Source organism: Andrena cerasifolii, chromosome 13, assembly GCF_050908995.1.
Source record: "Andrena cerasifolii isolate SP2316 chromosome 13, iyAndCera1_principal, whole genome shotgun sequence".
NCBI lineage: Eukaryota > Metazoa > Arthropoda > Insecta > Hymenoptera > Andrenidae > Andrena > Andrena cerasifolii.
Window position 1 is genome coordinate 2906695 of NC_135130.1, and position 20777 is coordinate 2927471.

Consider the following 20777-nt stretch of genomic DNA (forward strand, 5'->3'; position numbering starts at 1 on the left):
CAACCTTTTAGGAATACGCGTTTAAAAGGATTTGTTGAGATTGGTAAAATTCACGATGTTGTAGGCATTTGAGTAGCGGCAAATGCATGGGCAACAACCGGCCACTCGGCGCCCACGTAAAACTTTAAACGCGTTTTTCTCGGAACAGTGTTCTCAAAACGGTGGACGCTGTATTTCCCAAAGTTATTATCCGATTCGACTGAAACTTTTTTTATTTTAAAGAATATACTTCTGGCTAGGGGGTGCCAGAAAAAATATAAAAAATTGAAAATTTATAATTTTCAAAAGCGTTGAAAGAATGAAAAATATAGGGAAAAAGTGATTTCAAACTTCAAATGTCGTCATTTTCTAATAAAATGTAATTTTTCAATTTTTTTCTGGTTTCCCCCCTAGCCAGAAGTATATTCTTCAAAATAAAAAAAAGTTTCAGTCGAATCGGATAGTAACTTTTGGAGATACAGTTCCCACCGATTTGTATCAATTTTTTTGACGCCTTGACTTTAACGACTCGTCAGTGCCGTTGCAATGATTAGTTATAAAACAAAAAATATATTTCTATAATTTAAGATATCCTTAATCCAATGTAAAAAGTCCCATTAAATTATATATAGTAGTTTTCCTTTAATTAATTCCTGAAGATCACCTATTTTTTGGGCTCTAGACCGGAAGGTCCCCTTAAGTGAGCGTGTAATTGTTTTGAATGCAACTCAGGAAACTAACTTCAGTAGTAGTCAATTAATTAGCTATTACTAACATCAATTAATGAAACCACTATTAATGTGTTTTAGGTCAAATTTCCAGCATTGAAAAAACTGAAACAGTTCCTTTACGTCTTTTTAACCGACTTCAAAAAGGAGGAGGTTATAGATTCGATCCGTATGTGTTTTATTTTTATTTTTTATTTTATGTTTATCCCCGCATAACTCCTCAGCATATGAACCGATTCTGATAATCTTTTTTTTTTATTATTCGAAAGAGGGCGGTGATCCCATTCTACACTGCATCAATATTGGCCCAATATTTTGCCAGTTCTAGTTAATAATAAAGACTATTGTCACCTAATTATTATTATGTTATGTACATACACGCATATCCCCTAAGCATGTTGAGTCAATATATATATAAAACTAAAAGACAAAAAATAAAAAATTAAAAAATAAATAAAACCGACTTTAAAAAAATAAAAATGCACGAAAAAGTAAAAAATTATTTAATCCCTTATTTAATCTACGACTCTCATATTTTTTAAGTCAGCACCAGATTTACACAGTGCAAATGATGAGACGCCAACTTAAAAAATATGAGAGTCGTAGATTAAATAAGGGATTAAATAATTTTTATTTCTTAGTGCATTTTAATTTTTTTGAAGTGGGTTTTAATTTTTTTCTAATCTTGTGTTCTTACTATATATACATTTATATCTCGTTCAAGTGTTATTAATTAGAAATGAAATAATTGTACTAAAATATGAACAACTATTTAATGTTTAAATTAAACCGCTACTAATGCAGCTATTAAAATTATACTCTAATTACTGCAGTCTACAAAAATGTTAACGTAAATATTCTTTCCTTCCCAATAAGTACAATGCAAATTTAGTCAATTAATAAATTATATCAAGTCACTTTTAGAATATTTGACAGTGATGTAAAATGTCTGTTTCACTGTTCTTGATGCACTGAGACGTTAAACATCAGAGAGAAGAATTAATCGTGTTGACTAGGTTCGCAACTCACCAGTTCTTTGCATCTTGGGGCTGAGCATGATCACAGGTCGTTGTCAAGGGGTGCTGCCTTTCAACAATCCGATGGCGTAGAAAATGACTATGCTGTCGCGTATGTTGCACACGGACGTTTATCGCGGCGTAAGTACCATAGGAACTCCAATTCCTTCGCTCTCTTCAGGAAAGTCCCTCCATGGATCTAATAAACCAAGAAGAAAGCGACCCTTAAACTTATTTATCCGTGAAGACCGCACAGTTCTGCTAGCTAAATAAATTAGTTCCTCATTTCTCGAATGTTACCACGCACGTTCGCTCGCACAATTCACATTTTCGCACTTTTACCTTATAACACAAGCTTTTGGGCAGAATTATCAGGCAAAAACAATCATTTGGCAGGATTGGTGGTGAATGTAAACAATTAAGAAACTGATTTATTCTGGGCTCTAATACATACCCTAATGAAAAGGAGACAGAAGTTTTATACAGGGTGCCTCAGTAATTTTGTTCTGACTATTTTGAAAAAAAAAATGTATTATTTATTTCGAAAAAAAGTATTGAAGGCATTGACACAAGCCTTTTCTTTTTGGAGAATGTTTATGAGATGAAAGGCTCTTGTATGTTAAGAAAATATTTAATTCGTGGTGGTGGAAAAAGAAGGAAGGGTGCGAAAACTATAAAATTTGACAGGAAAGTAAGTTCTTTTTTATTTTCTGAGTTATTACTAATTTGAATACTTTTTCACTCATTTTTTCCGTGTCTTCAAATGCAAAGGAACTAATTAAATCTGCTATTTCTGGTCGACTACCCTGCATAATTCAGTTTAAAAATACGAGAAAATTATCTCAAGCTTAAGAGTGGAACACCACTGTGACGGCCGGAAAAGTAAGCCATTTTTAAGAATTTTTTCAGGAATAGTTTACAATTTTCATAGAAAATTTTTATTACCTATCTTTAGTACACTGTCTTAAGAGATTATACAAAAAAAATAAATAGAAAAACATCCATAAATTTTAATATATTAATTAATCTTCGAGACCCCCCAACGCGAGCTGATTGGATGTGTAACTTTGGAACAGCAGGTCCGAAATCAAATTTCATTTCTTTTTTATAAACTATATGAGTGTAGTTTCCGTTGTACGTACGGATTCTTTGATTGAAAGTAAATTTTTTTAAATACGCTCGAAAAACTGTCCATCTTATTCGCGGATTTTCGAAACTTTTCTTCTAAAGCACACCATTTTTATAAAAATAATTTGTTTAAGAAATCGATGCGTACAGCGGAAACTACACTAATATAGGTTATAAAAAGAAAATGAAATTTGATTTCGGACCTGCTGTTCCATAGCTACACATTCGATCAGCTCGCGTTGGGGGGTCTAGAAGATTAATTAATATATAAAATTTATGGACGTTTTTCTATTTTTTTTTGTATAGTCTCTTAAGACTCAAAAAGAAGAAGAAAACAGTAAATTATTCCTGAAAAAAAATCTTAAAAATGGCTTACTTTTCCAGCCGTTACACTGGTGCCCCCCTTAAGGCTTTTCAGCAGCAACTTTTTATTCATCTTACGAAAAACTCCAATGAATTGCAAAATACAAGAAAAATAATTATATAGCTATTTTTAGTACTTCTGGGGAAATTTACCTATAACTTTATCCACCCATTCTGAATGTTTAATTTATATAAAACTGCTGGTCAAAATTAAAGGAACGCTATAATTTTCCGATTTTTTTTACATATTCAAGTAGCTGTATCTCCGCGAAAAATGGTCGCAAACAATATTTGAAAAAAAAACACTTTAACGGTTAAGTTTCTAATTTTTTAATTATGGATTCAAAATTTTTCATTCATTATGCTACTATTTTATCAAGGTGAAGCGCAGGGAACGAAGTTTCGAAATTTTTTGTCTAGTTTGAACGTATGCACGGGTAAAAAGAAATGTATTCAGGTAAATCTAATGAAGGGCTCTTATAGAGCAAACATTTCTCTTTGATTTTGTTTTTTTTTTGGTTTGTTGTATGATCTTTATTGGACGAGTTATTCGCGATTAATGCTAAAAATGATACTTTTTACTTTGAACACATATAATTTGTGAATGCCTTATTGCAGAAAAATTTTCTTGTGTGTTTTGGAAAAATAAGAATTTTTCCTTTCAGAGCCCTTAGTGGCCAATTTAAAGAGATTTGTTTTGATCGTATAAAATCCATTTTAAAATGATCCCAAAAATTGGATGTTCTCCACATTTTAGAAGAAAGAAAAGACTTCAGAAATATAGGAAAAATATTTTTATCCAATCTCTTCGCAATTGACAAAATCGGTGGTGCTAATGCTGGCTGTACGGTGCAGTTTTTGTCAATGGCGCAGAGATTGGATAAAAAATATTTTTCCTAAATTTTTTAAATCTTTTCTTTCTGCTAAAATGACGCTGAACTAACATAAAAAAATATGCAACAATCCCTCAAAAGCCCTCCATCGGATGTACCTGAAAACAATTTTTGTGGCCGTGCAAAAAATTTTGAAACTTCCTTCCCTGAGCTTCACCTTGCTAAAACAGTAGCATAATGAATGGAAAAAAATGTCGAATCCTTTATTCAAGAACTAGAAACGTCAAGCGTTAAAATGCTTCTTTTAAATATCTTTTACAGCCATTTGAAAATGACCAAAATTTTCAGGAAATTATAGTGTTCCTTTAATTTTGACCAGCAGTGTATATGTAGGGTGTTTTAATTGAAGAATGCAATAAAGATGAATCCCAAAGCTAATAACAGAGAAAGAGGTCTATATAAATTTGCAACTCTATTTTAGTTGCAATAATTTATGTATTTACATGTAAATTATTAAAAAGTTCATAGTGGCCGTGGGGTTTTAGTGGTTAAAAATTCCATACTACCCTGGCGCCCGCGGGAGATTCCCTTCTGGAGGCGTCGGGGTGCCTTTTGAAGATGTCTCCACGTTAAAAAAAAAAACTTTATAAATTTTTTTTTAACTTGGGAAAATCTTCAAAAGGCACCCCGACTCCTTCAGAGGAGAATCCCCCGGGGGCGCCAGGGTAGTGTGAGATTTTTACCCACTTTTTAGTGGGTAACCCAGACCTAACCCAGACCAGTTTTTAGTGGGTAAATATCCCACAACTACCCTGGCGCCCGCGGGGGATTCCCCTCTGGAGGAGTCGGGGTACCTTTTGAAGACTCCCCAAATTAAAAATAATAATTTATAATTTTTTTTTTAACGTGAAGATATCAAAAGGCACCCTGATGCCTCCAGAAGGGAATTCCCCGATAGCGCCAGTGGAAGTTGTGGGATTTTTACCCACTTTTTAGTGGGTAACCCAGACCTAACCCAGACCAGTTTTTAGTGGGTAAATATCCCACAACTACCCTGGCGCCCGCGGGGGATTCCCCTCTGGAGGAGTCGGGGTACCTTTTGAAGACTTCCCCAAATTAAAAATAATAATTTATAATTTTTTTTTTTAACGTGAAGATATCAAAAGGCACCCTGATGCCTCCAGAAGGGAATTCCTCGATAGCGCTAGTGGAAGTTGTGGGATTTTTACCCACTTTTTAGTGGGTAACCCAGACCTAATCCAGACTACTTTTTAGTGGGTAAATATCCCACAACTACCCTGGCGCCCGCGGGGGATGCCCCTCTGGAGGAGTCGGGGTACCTTTTGAAGACTTCCCCAAGTTAAAAATAATAATTTATAAAAAAAATAATTTAAAAAAATTTATAAAAAAAATTTTTTAACGTGAATATATCATCAAAAGGCACCCTGACGCCTCCAGAAGGGAATTCCCCGCGGGCACCAGTGCAGTTGTGGGATTTTTACCCATTAAAACCCCACGGCCACTATGAAATTTTTAATAATTTCCATATAAATATCTCTATTGGCAGAAACGCTCCAACATTTATTTACTTATTTTCGACATAGATCCATCGTGCCAAGGCTACCACATGTAGTGGACTAAGGTGGGGCATGAAATAAAGAAAACTCGTAGGCTAACTCTATGCATATTCTGGATACACCGAGCGCTCGTGACCTCTAAGGACTGCTATCAACAAAAGACTGCGTGTCGCCTCGGCTGTTGCCGACACGTTGCCAAACGAAGGCGAACGCAGCAATCGGCATCCACAACGTCGCGCGTTGCCCGATTCCCGGTATTCCTATATACAGGGCGACCATACACATGGTGTCCTCCCCTTGTAAACTATTTTCTAAAAATTATGTCTGACAAATGACGTTCACAAATTTCTATCCTTTTTAATATATTATATTTTAGGAGATTTTTTCACGTTACTTGAGTTATTCCCAATAATTCTCGTGGAATATTTCAATATTTATGGTACATCTCAAATCATCATACGCTGAAATTATTCGATCAGATAACGTCCCTTCGCTTTTCAGAACAAGTTATCAGAATTTCGTTTCGTTCGTTAAGCAAACACTGTTTCATTTATGATACTTTTAAATTGGAAAATATGGTCTGAGAAGGAATTTATTTGCTCTTAAAACGAGGAATCGAAGTTTGCGCCATTTTTAAGTTCTGAATTAATTTTTACGGTATCACCAACATACGAAGAAACTTATATAATTCACGTATTTAAATTTGTAATTATTTTGCTATGTGGTATTTTTAATCCATAGTGCATTATATTTTAGATATACTAACTTTAACAATTCTCCATAAAACCAATTGCCCTTGCAATATGGAAAAATATTTCACTCGCACTAAAAATACATTGAATCCTAAAATTTTGCTGCTTCCACTGTAAATACAACCTGCTTCTTTTCGTTTCGTGTTTTTTTACCATTATTCGTACAGTGAAATCTAGGTTACACTATTGCTGTCCTAAATATCCACAATTTTGAATAAAAACGAAGCTGATCTAAAGACTTAAATATTTCATATTTCAGGCCACTTTTTATAACAAGGGTGAATCATTGCTAGCTTCTGCGCCCTTTTACGTAAAAAAAATGATTGTTCAAATCATGGCTTTACCAGGGCCAGCAACTTTAAAGGGGCCCGGGTGCAAGAAATATTTTGGGGCCCCAAACAATTTCTCAACGGTAAACAGGCCCAACAACTTTTCACAGAACGAAATCACGAAAAAGGGACAATAATAGCAGTAATAAAGAAAATAAAATGAAAAATAGAGGAACTAATCAAAGAAATATTAACATATTTAAATATATGACTTTTTTATTGTCATATCATTAAAATAATATTAGATTATTATATTAGAAATTATATTCTTATTTCTTTTTTGACAATCCCCGCATATCTACCATGGTACGATTCAAGTCAGTTTCTAAAATTAAATTAATCAAAAAAAATAAATATACAATTTTAATGAAATAAAAATTTTTCGTTCTCATTTTTCCTTTTTAATTTTCTCGTTTCTTCATTTTCCCTCTTTCTGGGGCCCTGTACACTGTGTACAGCCCAGGGCCCGGGTGCCTTGCGGCCGTTGCACCCTTCCTGGGCTTTACCTTGTTAATTGCAAAATATATTTCTGACATCAGTTTTACTTCGTTATATTTTACTGCTCGTGAAAGTGCTACCTCTGTTTTCCAGTCTTATACTTTTGCTGTAGGTACTAAATCTCCTTATCGTCTATATCGTTTCAACATAACTCCAACAGAAGTGGCATTATTTGAATTAATCAGAATATTTCAAGTCTATCCCCCGTAATCGAACGACACATTGCATGCATCCACATTCAGCGAATTATGCAGATTTATACAGCGTAGAATACGTTAATATACCGTTTTAGGGATCGATCAGCGTGGCGTTGCTCCTCTATTTCCGTCGAAGTGAGCTACATAAAATTTGCGACTCGAGCGCCAGCCGACCTGTGTAATGAAATAAATCATTCAAAGACGAGAATATTCATTTTGAGGATCGGATCTACTATTTGTCGCACCCAATTAAACCCTCGGACGCTCCCTCACTTGTTCATCACACACACGCACACACTCCACCCTCTGCCTGACAGTGCCCAGTGTTTGAAACGAATAAAATACAGCCATATACCACTACCCTCATCCCCTATTGGGATATTTGCAGTGAGCTGGAAGGATTAACGACGTTTTGTTTATCGAAATATTCATTTATTCGTTTGCAAATCCGCATTTGTCCCCTAGCTACGGATCACGAAATTTCAATCTGCCCTGGTACCATGATGAATTTTCAGTTTTATTGCCGAGAACGCCTGTTCAAAATGGAACTATATTGCCGTTCATACGTCTGCAATCGTTATTTGAAACTTCATTTTGCCGTAAATTTTTTAAAATGTAATATTTGAATAATAATGATTAAATTTAAGTCAGGTATAACGATATAATATATAATATTTCCGTAAAATAGGACCACCTATTGATATGGGGTGGACATTAACTTTAAGCTGGCTGCAACCAAATTGCAACGTAATAGTAATGCTGGGTGATTAATTTTCAACCAACAATCGGCAGTCACTAATTTTGTAAGATATCTGATAAGGGGTTGTAGCGTTAGGGTGGCTCTTATTTATACGTGCCGAAATTTTTTTGTATTTCTTTGCTCTCACCCCCTAATATGGTTCCATTTCATAAAAAAATACTCCTCGGAAAAGATTATTGCAATCAGACTATAGAAAAGGGTGCCGACCAGGCCTTAAAGTTTAGAATTCATCAATAGTTTGGATTTAAAGATTTTTTCAAAAATGGTAAGCCCTATCGAAATTTTGTTCAAATAATACTAGAAGAGCATTCAATTTTCTACAATTACTGTTTATATAATTTTTTCGTATTTCCAACAATTTTTTAGATAATAGATTTTGAATATAGTGAGGTCCACACTTCGCAAGTCCCACCTGTACGGCGTGACGTATTGTCTATACGCGCGTAGTGCGGACCTCTCAATATTCAAACGCTATTATCTAAAACAGGGGTGCACAGGGAGCCGTTTTTAGCGCCTAGCTGCGAGCAACCAGCCTGTCCCGTTGCTAAGGTTAGAATCGGTGAGGCGAACTGCAGCTAGGCGCTAAAAACGGCTCCCTGTGCACCCCTGATCTAAAAAATGGTTGGAAACCCGAAAAAATCAACAGACGCGGTCGCGTCTGGAAGCTACTTCCCCTTCCCCCTCTACCCATAGGCACACTGAGCGACCATGTCTCTATACACGAATGCTAGCGAAATGGGTACGACCCCGCATCTATTTTGGCCTTATAATCTTATCTTAGACATAGTTCCGGTGTTTTAACATGATCCAGCGAATAATTTTTTTTTCTAAACCCATTTGTCGTTTTACAGAATGCTTCGAGCTGTTTTTCTAAAAGATAAAAGAATTATTCTCAATTAATAGTTATCAAAATGATACGTTTTTTACGAGACAGTCAGATGTCACGTAGCGCTAGTACTTGACGCCAGTAGATGTCGCCATTCTCGTTTTACTTCTCCACTTGACGCCAGTAGATGTCGCCTTTCGAAAGCAGAATCTAGTGATTCTCTAGGCAGTGATCGGAAAAACGTGTATCGTCGCTGATTGGTTGCCGCGATTTGGAGCAAAAGCGGAAATAGACAGTGAAAGAAACTGTAAAAAAGAAAGAGACAGAAATACTGATAGAAAGAAACAAAAATACTCTCAGAAAGAGAGAGAGAGAGAAATACTGATAGAAAGAGATAGATATGGTTTAGGTTATGTTATTTCCGGTTTTGCTCCAAAATGGCTGCGGTTATACCGATCACTCCCTAGAGGATCACTAGCAGAATCAACAGACGAAAACCTTTTTCCAGAAATCTTATAATATCACTCCTCTGCCCTACCCCCCTCAAATACATGAAAAAGTCGAGGACAAAAAAGAGTATTATTTGTACTTCTACGTTAGATTTAGCTGTATGTAAGAAAAAAGTGACGAAATCCCCCCCAACCCCCCATAAACATGACTCATGTATGAAAAAAGTTAAATCCCTTTAATTCTCAAAAAAATTAAAAAAGTTCAGATGCAAAAATTGTGAAATCAACTTTGCTAATTTCAATTTATACAAATCAATTCAGTGCTCAGATTTTCAACTTCGGTTTTAAGTAATTAGCGGGCCGTTGTATAAAAAAAAATCCGCATCTCTCTTAATCCACTACTGATTTTGATTCGTTTAAATTAGTCTCTACCAAGTTTTTATTATCTTCGATCGTAAAATGATCTTCATACGACCCGCTAATTACTTAAAACCGAAGCTGAAAATCTGAGCACTGAATTGATTTGTATACAATTGAAATTAGCAAAGTTGATTTCACAATCTTTGCATCTGAACTTTTTTAATTTTTTCGAGAATTAAAGGGAATTAGCTTCTTTCATACATGAGTCATGTTTATGGGGGGTTGGGGGGGATTATATATATATATATATATACACAGTAATTGCAGAAATTAGAATGATCTTTAAATAAATTTTAAGAAATTGTTTGAATTTTTTATTTTGGCACCTCTTTTTGGCAGCGCCTGTATTAATAAGGGAACACCTCGAACCCGCACTCACCGATCGGAACGCAAGTTTGTGGGTTTATAGAGTGACTCAAGGCAAGAACAACGCGTGATTTTTGCACGAAAAAATCAGGATTTCAACTTTAAATAGCCACCATTTTGTTTTAAATTAATATTTCGGAAAATTCTCTCCGTCAATCGGAAGATACATTAATATACTAACGAAATCTTGTTTGTTTGTTTTTATTTTAGATAATCTGCTTCCGAATGGCAGTGCTCACCGCAAAACCAAATTTTTAAAAATGCTTCTTGGATGTCGCTTGTTATTTTATTATAAACGTAAATATTTTTCGACGAAAAAATTACCAAATGTTCCTTAAATGTTGCTCTTTTAAGCGTAAAAAGTTCTGTAAAAATACACGCTTTCGCTTCTTCAAAAAAAATTCACAAATATTCGCCTCTTTTCGGCCGCCTGACTAGGTATAACCCCTTAACTGGTCAACTACTGGTGGCTTTGCTTAATATTTAAGAAAAAATGTTAAAAATTTGAAACAGATTTTTTTATGCTGTGAATAAGTGTATTAATAAGTGAACAAAATATTATTTACATTGAACATTCCATTTACTAAACAATAAATCCTAAAAAATGACAATTTTCAGTACTTCACAGTGAAATCACCCCTTAAATCCGCCACTGAATGTATTACTAATAAATATTGACACTCACGACATATTTGAATAACTTATTTTGAACCGTCTCTACCATAAATTAGTCTTCTGAAATTTATGCATTTCTCACTGCAACGGATTATATAATTTTTCCCTGAAATTAATGCATAAGAGCTGAGGTAGAGAATAAAATTTCAATCATAATTTACCTATAACACGTTACAACTAAGCAGGTCAATGAGTTTGCAAATTCTAAATGTAGCGGATATACTAAAAAGGTAAAACTAAAAATAAATTCCCAATTACGTCATAGAACAATAAGTGGTTTATGCGAAATATCATTACATATATGGCCAGTGGTTGTCGTTGGAAGAATGAAGAAGAGAACGTATCTCGTCGCTACTGAATTTCTAGGGAAGAGGAAAAGTTCGAGCACCCTGGAACAATGAGAATCTGATCACCGGAAATACCCTTTGCTTTATCGCGGCGATCGCTGGACAATGGCCAATCAGTGTTCAACCCTAACAATAAGGGAGCAGCGGTCTCGAGTGGCAACTAAACGCTCGATTAAGATACACATAGAAAAAATTAAACGAGAGACAATTTTATCGCATGACAAAGATTAATCAGTCGTTGTATTTCCAAGTAATTAACGAAGCAATAATTTTCACACAAACCCTGCAGCTTAGGAACTGCAGTGCTACTTATTTTTACACTAGTAAAGTTACGATACAAGATACTTAGTTGTTAATTAGGAGCATGTCGATATTTCACATTTTCAACACGAAATGCGAAAAAAATGTTTCATGAACGATTTATTTTTTAAATTATCATTCAGTTTTCGTCAGATCTAGCTTCTAATAGACGAAGTATGCCAAGGTAGTATAATCCAATACAAGGTGATTTATTTTTAAAAAAATTAATGAAAAATTTGGAATAGGTCTTTTTCCGGCGAACTTCCATTTTGGAGAAAATTTAGTTTGAAAATGCGTGGAGTATGCGCGTACCTAATTCTGCAGAATGGCCGGAATTAGAGATATTTGAGGTGCTTATATGCAATACATAAAAGCAGTAAGTTGCGATCAAAAGTGTTATTTTCCCAAGAATCATTCGAAGACGTGATGTAATTTTGTAATTAAATGAAAATATTGTTTAAATACTTGAAGAGTTATAAGTTCAACTGCAACAACAAAAATTCATGTATCCTCCATTTACCAATAATCAAAATAAAGAAAATTAATATGAAAATGAAGCTTGTTCGATAATAATATCTCAAAGCTGTATGCACTTTGCACAAAATGGAGAACTTACAAGTTTGTCAATCAGCATCACATAATACTTTTCAAACTTAATTTTCTCAAAACAGTTCTATTCCAAATTTTTCATTTATTTTTTAAAAATAAATCACCTTGTATTGGATGAGTTTGCATTCTCCAAAATTGATTATTTAGCATGTCACTCGATTCGTCGTGATTACCGTTTCCACGAAATATGAAAGGAACTGTGAGCTCCCGCCTAAACAAGACTACAGTCCCGAACTTACCTTATAAATGTGGGCCCCGTTTCATTGACATTGACAAGTGACAATTATAGAAAGTCGCAGTTGCCAAACTTGTGCCACATGCGAAATATACAAATAAAAAACACGAAGATATTTTTTTTTGTCAAATAAGGTGAGTTCGGGTGATAAGGCCCAGCAGGTAATAAGGCCCACTTGTAATTTATCTCGTTAATGCCATCTATTGCTTTTACTACATACGAAATGCCACTCGAAGAACCCCCACGCGATTAATATAACATTTGCCGGCTGTAAATTCAACAAATGTTTCCTCTGCTGCAGTTATAAGAATTGCTTTGGTTTCTCGGCTTTGTATTAGGAGTACGCATTATCCAATTACTGTACAACTGTAGGTATGTATAAGTATATATGTTGGCAACATATTTCCAAAAAAATTGATGATTTTGTAAAGTGCACGTTTAACATATATATATCCTCGGCAATGAGGAAGTGACAAAGCAGATAATAAGGCCCACAAAAATATTAAGTGGGCAAAGACCTCTGCCAAAGCAGGACCGATATTGAGAAGAGCTCCAAGCACTTCAACCGGAAGAAAAAAGACAAAAGTCTGTGAATAAGAGCCCATGCTATCCACCTCCAGAGAAAACGTGGACGGTAACTCTGCAGACAGTTGGTTTTGCAAATTATGCAGAACTGCATTCAAGACAGATATGCGACAGTGTGTCATTTGTCTCACCTGGATACACGAGGAATGCGTTGGGCTCAAACCTCAGGTCGAAGATGTCTTTGTTTGCCCGAATTGTACATATTAAATAGGTGGGCCTTATTACCTGCACTCCAGGAAATAAGGCCCGTTTACAAGGTTTTTGAAACCCTATTAATTTCCGTATTTGTCATGCTCATATATTGTTGCAAATATTACAGTGTATAGTTTAATGTCCATAGATTTCTATAAAAAAAAAAGTTTTCAAAAATATGTACAAGTTTTTTTAAAAAAAATTATAGAACCTTAAGTGGGCCTTATTACCCGAACTTACCTTAGAAGATCTCAAGAGGGTCAGACAATACAAATTTTAAAGTTGAAAAATAAGGACCACACATTGTATATTAAAGTATCCCTATATTATAAATATGAATTAAATTTTACCGTTAATTAGGAATATTAGGATCCTTAATTGTCTGAAAGATATATTTGTAAAACTCAAACGGTAAATACAGAGAATAAATTGGAAGATGATAGGAAAGCAAGCGTAATTATACTTCTTCAAAGTCTTCGTTGGGTTTTATTGGCCGATGAAAAATATTTGTGACGCAAACACGAAGAATGAACGATTATTGCATTCAGATTGAAAATTTCAGTCGTAAATTCAATCACTTGTCACACGTTTAAGTCCACCGAGCGTAAGAATGAGTTTTCAATAACGTACATCCCACGTATTTCACTGTTCCATGATACGGCCATGTCCCATAAAGCATACCAAAAGGATAAAATCCCTTCGCAGCCATTTGTAGTTTATGAATTTGCACCGACATGCAGTGAGAATCAAGAAAATGTTGCGATGATAAATAATAATCCTGCAGAATTTCACAGAATACCCCAGCGACACTAATATGGCAAGTAAGGTTTAGTATTATTTATACGTTTACATAAAAATATCAATTTTAAACTTTCCTTTGATCACCATTATAAGTACCTGAACGAGGTCAAACGGTTATCGGAAATGCAGGTATATTAAATATGCTGATTTAAATTTAATCAAAATTATTAGTTTAAATAATTTGTTCAAATTTTCTTGACTTTACAAATTTTCTAAGTGACTGAATGATCGCTTCGCTTCGTATTTTTGTAAATCGGTCATCTCCAATTATTAGTAAATTTTACGTGTTTTCTTGCGAAGTAACGGTGACATTAACTAATTCGAAACATATTTAAAATGTTTTTTTTATTAATTTTCAAACATCAATTTAACGTTGCGTTAGTTTTAAGTGAACAGTATGAAACGTCGGTATGTGTAAAACTTTTTAATAATAAATTTTCTTTGATAATAAAACGCTCACTGTTCTGACATTAATCGCTACATATATATTCCGAGAATGTAGTACAAATACTAATTGCAAAAACGAAAAATCTAACGTTGAGAAACGAGTTTCTCGAAATTTATAGGTTCCATATTTTCGTAGCTGCTAAATGATAGGTTTATAAGTTTATCAAACTCGTGCAACTGTACCCAATTAAATTTGTGTTGTGTATCTAACAATTCCACATAAATTTACACAAGTACACTGTCCATCTTCAATCGTTCATATCTCGGATTGTATTGCATGGATTGAAATGTGTTTCTTTTAACTGATAGGCCAGAGATCGAAGAATAACACTGTGCAGGTCGGAGCATCCCAAATAAGTTTGCAACAAAGATATGCAAATGTAAATTAAGAAATTGTTTGCTGAAAACGAGTTTTCTTTGTAAAATTGTATCTTATTTCCAAGAAGAGATAGAAGGGTTAACCCTGGGCAAAATGGGTAGGTGGTGAGATGAACTTTATGAAAAAAAATACACTGGAACCATTTGTTTAAAAAAGTTTAATTATTTTGCAAAGTAAAGATAGTAATATTTTTTCACGAATATTTTAATAATTTCTTCTTTTTAACAGTTACGTATAATTATCTATATCTTTATTCTTATTTTGCTGCAATTGTTGCTCCTAATAATAAAGATTTATGGATCCCCTTAAGGAAAACTGCTCTCCGAAACTGGACGAGCTCTGGTGTATATTTTGTAAGGTAACACGAAAATTAATATTTCTTTCAGATTTCGCACTACACAGTAAGGTTTACAGTGGAAACAATTACTTTAAATAATACTTACCCGAATTCAGTTTAGCCCACTGCGTTGAGTTTGTGACACTCATACATCGCAGGGTCTGCCAGAGCCTTAATTCAACTTCTGATGTTTTTCACTCGACAAATATGCACGAACTGAGGTGCCTGAATAGCGAAATACTTAGTGGCACTATCCTACTCCCCCCCGGCTATGATACCCTAGCTACCGTCAAGGACCCAGTTCCTGATCACTTAAGAGTAACTACCGCGGGTTTTTAAACGTGTAAAGGGAAAACTTAAAGGGGTACGTTTTGAACCCTCGGAAAATGTGTACATTTTGTGGATTTTTTTACAAGTCAACGGCTCGATGAAGATTTCCCGTTTTTTGACTATCTTTACATAGTATTATGAACTACTTAAAAAAAAAGTTTCAGTTAAAAAACTATTGTTTTTCGGAAGTTATGCATACATATCCGAAAGTCTCTCGATTTTAGACGGCTAAACGGTGGGTCTAAAATCTCGCGCTACGTTCAACCAATTCACTTCGAATTTTGCATGCAGGATCGTAATAAGATTCCGCATCGTCCAACGAGGGCTTTTTTTTAAATAAAAAATCGTATTCTCCGTTTATTATTTATAAAGAAAAAAGGTGGCCTTTTCTCTTAGAAAAATGTAACTTTACCTTTGATCTCTCACTATTTCTTTATTTTTTAAAATTTGCAAAATCGGCCACGTTGGACGATAGCTATTGACATACTTTATAAGAAGATTCTATTGTTTTTTATTTCAGATACGATATACAGCTGTTTTCAGGCCCATAGTTTAAAATCGAGAAACTTTCGGATATGTGTGTATAACTTCTGAAAAACAATAGTTTTTTAACTGAAACTTTTTTTTTAAGTAATTCATAATACTATGTAAGGATAGTAAAAAAACGAGAAATCTTCATCAAGCCGTTGACTCGTAAAAAAATCCACAATATGTACACATTTTCCGACGGTTCAAACGGGTATTTTTTGTTATTTCAGTAAATCTATGTTCCATCTTTAATTTGGTATTAAAAAAGTGCACACATAATAATAATTATTTTATAATTTAACTTTGAAAGTGAAAAATGCAAAGGGAGCAGTTTCTGATCACCTCCACACGTTTTATTATGAGCTATCAAATTTTGCGTATAAATTTCAGAATACTTCATAATTATTTAGTAATTTGTTAGAATAAATTTGTATCATAATAAGCTTATTATTTGGTTTATTTTCGTAAACTGATCAGGAATTGGGTTCTAGATATTCTAAACAACGCGCAGAGTCTGTCAGACCCCTGCGGTGTAGGGGAAACCGGGGCTAATTGATACGTTTTTCAGTTTTCAATGTTTTTCATTTTTCTTTTAATTAATTACTCGATAACAAATATTCTAACATATGCTTTGGTCCTTCCTCTTTAATATATTGTAAATGAAAAGTTGAGAAAATACATACAAAATGAATGAAAAAATATTATTTGGACGAAGGTAATACGTATCAATTTACCCCACTGCGAGGCTAGTGGATTCGCTATTCTGTTTTGAATTTTTTTCATTTTTTATTTTAATTAATTACTTAATAACAAATATGCCAAAATATACTTTGGTCCTTCCTCTTTAATATAAAGTAAGCGAAAACATGAGAAAATACATACAAAATGAATGAAAAAATATTTGGACGAAGGTAATACGTATCAATTTACCCCACTGCGGGGCTAGTGGATTCGCTATTCTGTTTTGAATTTTTTTCATTTTTTATTTGAATTAATTACTTAATAACAAATATGCCAAAATATACTTTGGTCCTTCCTCTTTAATATAAAGTAAGCGAAAACATGAGAAAATACATACAAAATGAATGAAAAAATATTTGGACGAAGGTAATACGTATCAATTTACCCCACTGCGGGGCTAGTGGATTCGCTTTCTGTTTTGAATTTTCTTTTTTTATTTGAATTAATTACTTAATAACAAATATGCCAAAATATACTTTGGTCCTTCCTCTTTAATATAAAGTAAGCGAAAACATGAGAAAATACATTCAAAATGAATGAAAAAATATTATTTGGACGAAGGTAATACGTATCAATTTACCCCACTGCGGGGCTAGTGGATTCGCTATTCTGTTTTGAATTTTTTTCATTTTTTATTTGAATTAATTACTTAATAACAAATATGCCAAAATATACTTTGGTCCTTCCTCTTTAATATAAAGTAAGCGAAAACATGAGAAAATACATACAAAATGAATGAAAAAATATTTGGACGAAGGTAATACGTATCAATTTACCCCACTGCGGGGCTAGTGGATTCGCTATTCTGTTTTGAATTTTTTTCATTTTTTATTTGAATTAATTACTTAATAACAAATATGCCAAAATATACTTTGGTCCTTCCTCTTTAATATAAAGTAAGCGAAAACATAAGAAAATACATACAAAATGAATGAAAAAATATTATTTGGACGATCAATTTGTACGTATCAAAACTATTTACTTTTTTTCTATATAATCGAAAACAGTTAAAAAACGATTGTTAAAGTCAATGTACACACTCGTACGCTGGATCGTAGGAAAGAATTGAACAACAATCTTCACATATCTCGCTCAAATGGAGCTACATATACACGGTGTCGAGATAATTCGTCGGTATCAACTAGCCCCGGTCTCCCCTACTTGTCGTTAATATCGTAAATACTAAATATTTCAAAAGTCTGTAATCACAATATCTTCGCTGTCGTTTGTTTCTCATACTATTTCAACATTCCCGAAAATTTCAAACATTTTTACACAATTTACATTAGGTTCGAAGTGTTTCACCACGCTACGAGTAAACAAATAAATAAAATTAAAATTCTTTTGTTGCAAGTCGCTGCAGATTTCTTTATATTTACTTGAAATTACGTGTCCTTCAATTATTAAGTGTGCAATATTGCGTCACAAATTTCCCCCCACCACTTCCATAATCACAGCTTTTCGTACATGCATCCATCAACGTCCACACACAACTTTGCCTAACCATAACGAAATCTGACACAATTATTTACTATTTCTGCCACTTGGCATTACCAGTTTGTCCACCGCGTTGCTAATAAGAAGATCCCCCGTTGCGACACAGTTCTAGCCCCTTAACCCCCGATTAAATGTCAACTGAAAATACAGAATATTTCGCGATGGGCAGGCAATACTGTTAGAAGCGAAGCTTCCCTCTGAACCTGGCGGGGTAAAACAAGAAACGCAATTGTATCCGTACGGAAGCCTGAAGGCTGTTGAGGGAAAAAGGAGATAAGCCGCGAGCCCGCATAATTTGTACCTTCCACCCCTGTGGCGAACAACAAATCAGCGGTCCGTCCTTGGAAAACAAGAAACAGCCACCCGATCCAAGCAAGGAATACAGTGGCATCGGATGGCAAAGGGGGAAAGAATTGAGCGGTGAATGGTAGAAATACCGATGCGGCAGCTCACGACGGTGAGGGGTGAAATACTAGAATGAAAAGCAGACGCGAGCCAGTGCGATGTATTCTCTCAAGTTTCGCGAATTCCTCTGGATTAGGTGTAGCATGAGGAGCGTCGTAAATTATTTCGGAATATTCTGTGTAAACATTCACAAAGGCAGGGATGTTAAGTGCAATATAGTGTACGGCTTTTGGGGGTTAATGCATAACAGAGCCACCCTTTGGTGGCGTCACGGTTCATGTTTACGTTGATAGGGATTTTTCAGGGATGAGTCAAGTTTAAAAAAAAAATTATTATTATTCCTATTTTATATGATTAGTAGAGGCATTATTGCTACTAACTCATTTTCGCAAAAATGTGGGTTAGTCCGTTTTTGTTCTAAATGCCTCATACAAGAACCGAAAGGTTGTTATTTATATTCTTCGACGAAGCAAACGGAGCTGGCTTCAATTATGCTGAGTAGTGCACACTGAAAATGAACGCAGCGAAATGTGCGTCGCACCCCCTGCGTAAATGTCGAGAAATTTGTGGGAGCTAAAGCCAAGTCTAATATTGGATAAATTTTTGAAGAAATCAGGGATTTGTAAGAGGTTTGTATAATAAAGTTGAGTAGGTACTCTAAGCGACGGAAAACTGGAAATTTAATGCTAAATAAAAATATAAAAAAGAGTAGACTTAAGTTATAAATAATTATTAAAAATATTCAACTAGAAAATCTGTAGCAAGCAACCTATTCAATATTCATCGCCGTGAACTCGAAAATTTAGAGTAACAGAACCCGAGTGAATACTCCGAGCTACAGAAGTTAACTTTCATCTGTCATTTATAATTTACGATCCCCATACGTTGACTAACCCCAAGCGAAAGTGTTCAACTTCAACAGACTTCGAAGATTTTAGAAGAATATTTTTGAATCAAGTAATAATAAAGTAGCAATAACAAATTTACATATCTACTAAATTCAAGCCCCACAGTTCGATACAGCTCTGCCAATATCAAAAACCTGGAAACCCCCTCAAACAAACTCCTCTGCTAAATACTACTCACCCCTAACAGTCAAATGCGCCTCACCAATCACCTCCCAATCGCCTCAACCACATGAAATAATTTACTTCCTTAAATATTACCCATTCAGAATAATCACAACCACACGCTCGTAATTGGAACCTGTCGCGTACTGAGCCACGCGTCCCTCAAACGCTAGAAAACAAAAAAAAAGCTGGATGCAGAGAGGGAAAAAGTATTTTTGTCACGGTACCTGTTACTTCTCTCGATATATCTCGCCCGCAGTGCTCGGCTGTTGCCGCACCACCTGTTCGTGCTCCAGATTCCCTTCGCCACCCTCTCCACTTGCGCCACTGTTGCCCGCAGAGATGTTTAAGGATGCCCTAGGCTTCGGTTGGAACGGACCTCGCCGCGAGGTGGGCCGTTTATTAGCAGGCGATTAATCGAGTATTCCGTGCAGATGACACGGGCCGAGCTAGGCGCAACGGGTGCTTGCGTGGTATTCGAACGGGGAGCGTCGAGACGGGGTGGCCCGTGACCGGTACCCGACGATCTCATGGTCGAGGATGCTCCGGCATCGGGGATCGCGACGTGCCTGCCCGACGCGTCGCCACGGGTTAACAGGGCTGCCTCCTCTGCTCTGTCTTTTCTCCAACCCCAGAAGCTGCGCTTACCTGTCACTGCGCACACTCCCGGTAAAAGCCACCCCACGCGACAGCATGGGCGGATCTATATGTGGGCTAATTGAGCTGCGAGGAATGGGATCAAGTTCAATACGAACGACGAAGCCAGAATCGATGCCGCGAACCGCCGATGCGACCGGCCGCGCGGGATGCTTCAACTATCGGCGGACTTTTCACTGTCTTCTACTTAGACGGTTCATTGACAGCGGGTTTTCGAGTTTACAAGTACCGCGAAGGAGAAGTAAGGCTGCGAAGTTTGGAGGCCTTTGAAATGATTTCAGTTTCGCTCGAGAGGGGACATTTTTGGCTGGCTTTGTTTATTAACCCCTCGTGGTCACACGGGGTGTATCGCACCCCCGAAGCAATTTTCGAGTTCAAATTGTCGCGCCTTTATGGCTTCCGAAAGGGGATTTATCGCGAT

The 20777-nt window shown here is 35.5% G+C and overlaps 1 protein-coding gene across 5 annotated transcripts in view; it reads right to left on the reverse strand.

Annotated features, from left to right (window-relative positions):
• Window positions 1–20268, reverse strand: part of LOC143375970 (ras-specific guanine nucleotide-releasing factor 2) — a 178777-nt gene extending 158509 nt beyond the window's left edge. For all 5 annotated transcript variants that reach the window (XM_076825701.1, XM_076825699.1, XM_076825700.1 and 2 more), the window contains exons 1-2: window positions 19927–20268; window positions 1737–1922 (exon numbers count right to left, since the gene is read on the reverse strand). In XM_076825701.1, the coding sequence (XP_076681816.1) occupies window positions 1737–1764 (28 nt within the window). In that variant the 5' untranslated portion in view covers window positions 1765–1922; window positions 19927–20268. The remainder of the gene's footprint in view (window positions 1–1736; window positions 1923–19926) is intronic.
• Window positions 20269–20777: the final 509 nt, after the last annotated feature.